General features: G+C 50.5%; 1 protein-coding gene across 11 annotated transcripts in view; it reads right to left on the bottom strand.

Moving 5' to 3' along the window:
• Positions 1-5,679: 5,679 nt before the first annotated feature.
• LOC309622342 (uncharacterized protein) overlaps positions 5,680-6,000 on the bottom strand; it is a 38,308-nt gene continuing 37,987 nt past the window's right edge. For 2 of the 11 annotated variants that reach the window (XR_014240736.1, XR_014240738.1), the window contains one exon: positions 5,685-5,935. Coding sequence is in view for 1 of the 11 variants with exons in the window: in XM_082409442.1 (XP_082265568.1) it covers positions 5,918-5,935 (18 nt within the window). In the remaining 10 variants the exon portion in view is untranslated. Of the gene's footprint in view, positions 5,936-6,000 lie in introns of all 11 variants that reach the window. The other 9 variants (XR_014240733.1, XR_014240735.1, XR_014240730.1 and 6 more) reach the window with 6 other exon arrangements.

The following is a 6,000-nucleotide window of genomic DNA, read 5'->3' as shown; positions in this document are numbered from 1 at the left end:
AAACACCTGGATAGAAGCAGCTGAAAAGAATTCTTCTTCACTCGGAGACTTTACTCTGGCACTCACTGACCGCCACACAGCTGCCTCCTCCATGTTTCTGGCAGCCCAGTATGATAAAACTTCAGACGCCAAGAACATGGTCCCTCTACATCCATCGCTTTCTGCCAGCCTTGCTCAGGGAACACCATCTCAGATTCCAAATCAGGGGCAGAGCCGCCTGTCACTTCCCTGCCAGGACGGAAGCCAGGTATATTACTATAACCAAGGCACACTGGGGTCTTTACTGTATGGAGAACTTGGCTCCTGCCCGCAATCCTACGGCTCGGCGTCATACACAGGAAGTCGGGCCTCTGGGCAACCAGAAATGGGAATGGGACTGAAGGAGATTCAGCCCACAAATATCCGACCACCAGCTTCCACCTCTGCAGTCTGCCACCCTGTGTCTGCTCAACGCATCACAGAAACAAGTTTTCAAGGTGAGTATAACAAACGCCAGAGAAAGTTGAAGAATGAGGTCGGCATTCAAAAATGGGGTCAAATCGACAGCTGGGAAGGGGTGTAGAGGCAGGTAGAATTTAGATCCTGAGCCTTTAATAACCACTACCTTCGCTCAGTGCCCTCTGTTTTTAGACTCTATATGAGAACACCTAGGGCTTCCCTGGTGGCGCCGTGGTTAAGAATCCGCCTGCCAATGCAATGCGGGGGACACGGGTTCGAGCCCTGGTCTGCGAAGATCCCACATGCCGTGCAGCAACTAAGCGCATGTGCCACAACGACGGAGCCTGCATTCTAGAGCCCGTGAGCCTCAACTACCGAAGCCCACGTGCCTACAGCCCATGCTCCGCAACAAGAGAAGCCACCGCGATGAGAAGCCCGCACACCGCAACCGAGAGTAGCCCCCGCTAGCCGCCAACTAGAGAAAGCCCGTGCACAGCAATGAGAGACCCAGTGCAGCCAAAAAAATAAATACGTAGAATAAATAAGTTCAAACAGTAAATAAATACATAAACATAAATTACAAAAAAAAGAACACCTAATGCAGGTGGGAAGGTGGGAGGGCCACTGTAGAGGTCATCTATGCTACATGTACAAGAACGCCGAGAGCACACCAATCGGTACCACACTTTTCACTGCTGTAGCCGATCGTTCCCCCTGTACTGCCACACTGTAGCACTCCCTTCCTCATCTACTGCTATAGTCTCTTCGGAAGGTGTTTCAGAACTCTTGTTATGTGAGTTCCAGTTGAACTGTCCTCACTTCCTTCATTTATACCAGGATTGAAGACCTTGTGGTCCGAGATCCTGTCCAGAGAGCAAGCAGGCTAAGACTCTGTCTTTGTTGATGTATTTCATCAGCAAGGGCTCTACCCCCTCTCCTAGTTCATGGTGTGACGTGTTCTTGGCCTCTCGGGAAAGTGGGAGAATGGAAAGGACCCTATATGAGAATGCTAGGCTTTGTAAAACATTTCAGGTTTTTAAAAAATAAGACTCATTTTGTATTGGACTTATAACAGTCCTATGAAATACAAAGCGAGCCGAGAATCAGCGACAGGAAAGGCTCACCAGTAAGAATTACAACAGTCACCGCTTACCTCGTAGCATAGGGCACTGTCCATGATCCTTAAGAAGAGTTAGTAGAAATGCCTTGCCCATCTTGCCCCTGAACCCCTTGAAAGGTACACGACTGCTGTGTTGGTGTTTAGGGGGAGCATCTCACTTACCAGGGACTGACTTCTCCCTTGATCCTTTGTAGGGATGGAGACCTCCCCCCTGGTGATGAAAAATTCCCTGGGATTGCAACCTCCAAGCCAGACGTTTTGTGTGACACAAAGTCAAGAACTCCCCAAGTCCTGCAGTAGCAGAAACAGCCACATACTTGAGAGTAACCCACCATCTGAACTTGGGGACATTTCAGTGACAGCTCCAGTCCAGAGTGCCAGGCGTCTCCTGGCCCTGCCTCCAGCTCCAAGCCAGGGACAAATAGAGAGTAAGCACGTGGATGATATCAAAACCAAGCTTTCAAAGCCTCTGGATGCCTACCAGATCCCAACAGAGAACCAAGATCCTCCACTACTCCCTTTATGGAATCCCTGATATTCACAGCCGCTGGCCTGCACCGATCCCCTCAGCCCAAGAGGAGCAGCCTGGTTCTGAAAATGCTGATCTGGGAGAGAACAGCCGGAGTCGTCAGGACCTAGGGACACTTGAAAATGGGATTGAACCTAGCAGTGGTCTTGCAGACATTACTACACTGGCGGAGGATATTCACCTTCCCCAGCTCTTTAATCCTTTGAAAGATCTTGATCAATCCCAAGGCCCCAACGTGATCAAAGCTAAAGGACACCAGAGCCATTAAGGTGAATCAGGTGCAGGAAAAGCCAAGTGTCATAAAGGTTCCCTCTGATCAACCCAGGAAGAACAAACAGAAAGCCTCTGAGCCTATCAGTGCGCTCCCAAGGCCAAAATCCAGCCAAAGAATCCAGAGTGCCCGTTAGGGGGAGAAGTGGTTACATGCCACGCTGCAGTCAGTGACAGGGCTCCTGTGAACACGGCCAAGCACTCTCAAGGCAAACCTCAGAAAGCTGCATCCAGAAAGATCAGCAAAACTAAGAGCCACGGGCAGGAAAAGACCAAAAGGACCAGAGGGAGAAACAAGGCTGAGGAGAACAAGCAGTCAGGGAACAAAGTCAAGGCAGAAGAGAAGCCAGCAATCCCCCACACGAAGCGAAAGGAACACCAAACTGAGCTTCTCCAACAGAGCTTTCAAAGCCTCGAACCTCCCTTGGCGTGCGCATGCTGGAGTCTGTGAAGGTTCTTCATGCCGCTGGGGAAGAAGAATGAGACGAAAACTGGGCTCTCTTCCTGTCGGCTCTTGGGAAAGTCAAGCAACCCCAAAGACCCCCAGCCACCCCCAGCTATCCAGCCATGGCGGCATACCCCACGTGAGGGGAAGGGTCCTGAGAAAACGCAAGTCCAAGCCCAGAAACCAGACAGCAGTGCTGAAACAGAGTGTCCGTCTCCAGCCCAGTATGAGCGGCCTCCTCCTGGGAAGGTCAAGTTGATACCTCTGCCTTTTTCTGCCTGGGACAAGCCTCAAGCTCGACCCGCTCCTCGGAGGCCACAGTCTCTGGCCTCACATCGGCCTGCTGGGGCTTACCGTGCCCAGCCTGGTTCTACTGACTCAGCTCAACCTGCTGCAGCCAATTCATCCCAGCCAGCTCCTGCCTCTTTGCCAGGCCCCGCCAAACCAGCTCAGCCAACTGTGACCAACCCAACCCAACCGGCTTGGACCAACCATACCCAGCCTCGTGTCCCTCAGTCTGCTGCTCCTAGGCCTGCACCCTCCAAAACTTCATCTGGCGCTCCTCTCCAGCGGGAGCCTGTTCCCCCTGCTGTGAATAAGCGCCAGTCCCCACCCAAGCTCCAAACCCAATTTCTACTCCAAGACTTCAGCAAGCAACGAGTTCCATGGAGGGAACCCAACGTGCCTGAGCCAGTCATGTCAAAGCCCATCGAACAAGAGCAGAGGCCAGAGCGAGAGGCCATGAAGAGGCGGGCTCAACAACAACGGGAGAATGCTGCCAGATACACCTCTTCGGGCAAGCTGCAATTTTTCACCGAGAGGGAAAACGAAATGGAAATTGCCGACTACTACGGATACGTCAAGTGAGAGCTGCTAGGATTCTTGGTGCCACCTTGGCTACCAGCTGTTCTTCCATACACAGGTAAGACAGGTATAGAACTGAATAAGTAAATGGAATACAATTAATAGACGAGTAACAAACCTTTCGAATTTTCAGATGCTGCTAACTGGGGCGTGAGAAAGGAAGGACTGAAAGTTGGATGGGAGAATGAAGGAAAGGGGTAAAAACTGAGCAAAGAGGAAGGAACTTGGCCCAGGGCTAGGAAGGCCAAAAGAGACGTATGGATTTAGGAAAGGAAGCAGGAGCGAGGATGAAATGGCAGAAGTAAAAAGCAGGGTCAGAGGTCTGGGTTGAAAGAACACAATTGGAGTAGAGTTGAAGGTGACAGAAGATGAGTCTAGGTTTACTAGGAGAAATAGAAAAAGTCTCTCGGGGACGCTGGCCTTAAGTCTCACAACCACCAGATAGGTATTTCAGAAAACAAGAGGTTCAGGACACATCTCTGAAAGGTCTGAGTTGCCTTATTCAGGTGTGACTGTAGTGGGGGAATAGGGAAATCTACCAGAGAAGTGGCTAGGGCTCAGAGTTATCCTAGGGGCAGCTGACGACAGGGGCAGAGCCAAGGAACTGCTGGATCAGGAGGCCCACGAACAAAGCAGGGGCATAGCCGCCTGTCACTTCCCTGCCAGGAAGGAAGCCAGGTATATTACTATAACCAAGGCACACTGGGGTCTTTACTGTATGGGAGAACTTGGCTCCTGCCCCGCAATCCTACGGCTCGGCGTCACACACAGGAAGTAGGGCCTCTGGGCAACCAGAAATGGGAAATGGGACTGAAGGAGATTCAGCCCACAAATATCCGACCACCAGCTTCCACCTCTGCAATCTGCCACCCTGTGTCTGCTCAACGCATCACAGAAACAAGTTTTCAAGGTGAGTATACAGACGGCAGAGAAAAGTTGAACAATGAGGTCAGCATTCAAAAATGGGGTCAAATCGACAGCTGGGAAGGGGTGTAGAGACAGGTAGAATTTAGATCCTGAGCCTTTAATAACCACTACCTTCTCTCAGTGCTCTCTGTTTTTAGACTCTATATGAGAACACCTAGGGCTTCCTGGTGGCGCCTGCCAATGCAGGGGACACGGGTTCGAGCCCTGGTCTGCGAAGATCCCACATGCCGTGCAGCAACTAAGCGCATGTGCCACAACGACGGAGCCTGCATTCTAGAGCCCGTGAGCCTCAACTACCGAAGCCCACGTGCCTACAGCCCATGCTCCGCAACAAGAGAAGCCACCGCGATGAGATGCCCGCACACCGCAACCGAGAGTAGCCCCCGCTAGCCGCCAACTAGAGAAAGCCCGTGCACAGCAATGAGAGACCCAGTGCAGCCAAAAAAATAAATACGTAGAATAAATAAGTTCAAACAGTAAATAAATACATAAACATAAATTACAAAAAAAAACAACACCTAATGCAGGTGGGAAGGTGGGAGGGCCACTGTAGAGGTCATCTATGCTACATGTACAAGAACCCCGAGAGCACACCAATCGGTACCACACTTTTCACTGCTGTAGCCGATCATTCCCCCTGTACTGCCACACTGTAGCACTCCCTTCCCTCATCTACTGCTATAGTCTCTTTGGAAGGTGTTTCCGAACTCTTGTTATCAGAGTGCCAGTTGAACTGTCCTCACTTCCTTCATTTATACCAGGATTGAAGACCTTGTGGTCCGAGATCCTGTCCAGAGAGCAAGCAGGCTAAGGCTCTGTCTTTGTTGATGTATTTCATCAGAAAGGGCTCTACCCCCTCTCCTAGTTCATGGTGTGAAGTGTTCTTGGCCTCTCGGGAAAGTGGGGAGAATGGAAAGGACCCTATATGAGAATGCTAGGCTCTGTAAAACATTTCAGGTTTTTAAAAATAAGACTCATTTTGTATTGGACTGACAACAGTCCTATGAAATACAAAGAAGGCCGAGAATCAGTGACAGGAAAGGATCACCAGTAAGAACTACAGCAGTCACCGCTTACTCGTAGCATAGGGCACTGTCCGTGATCCTTAAGAAGAGTTAGTAGAAATGCCTTGCCCATCTTGCCCCTGAACCCCTTGAAAGGTACACGACTGCTGTGTTGGTGTTTAGGGGGAGCATCTCACTTACCAGGGACTGACTTCTCCCTTGATTCCTCTGTAGTGATGGAGACTTCCCCGCTGATGAAAAATTCCTGGGATTGCAACCTCCAAGCCAGACAGCTTTCCTATGGAATGACAGAGAACTTGTCAAGGTGAAACACCAGTCTGCGGGAGAAAGGGAAGAAGAGAATGATGGAAATCGTTTCTGGGAAACTATTTTTACATTATGT

The sequence above is a fragment of the Balaenoptera borealis genome (assembly GCF_965194805.1).
Source record: "Balaenoptera borealis genome assembly, contig: HAP1_SCAFFOLD_2203, whole genome shotgun sequence".
In the NCBI taxonomy this organism is placed as follows: Eukaryota; Metazoa; Chordata; class Mammalia; order Artiodactyla; family Balaenopteridae; genus Balaenoptera; species Balaenoptera borealis.
Note: the sequence above shows the minus strand (reverse complement) of the source record. Positions and strands in the feature narration are given on the sequence as shown.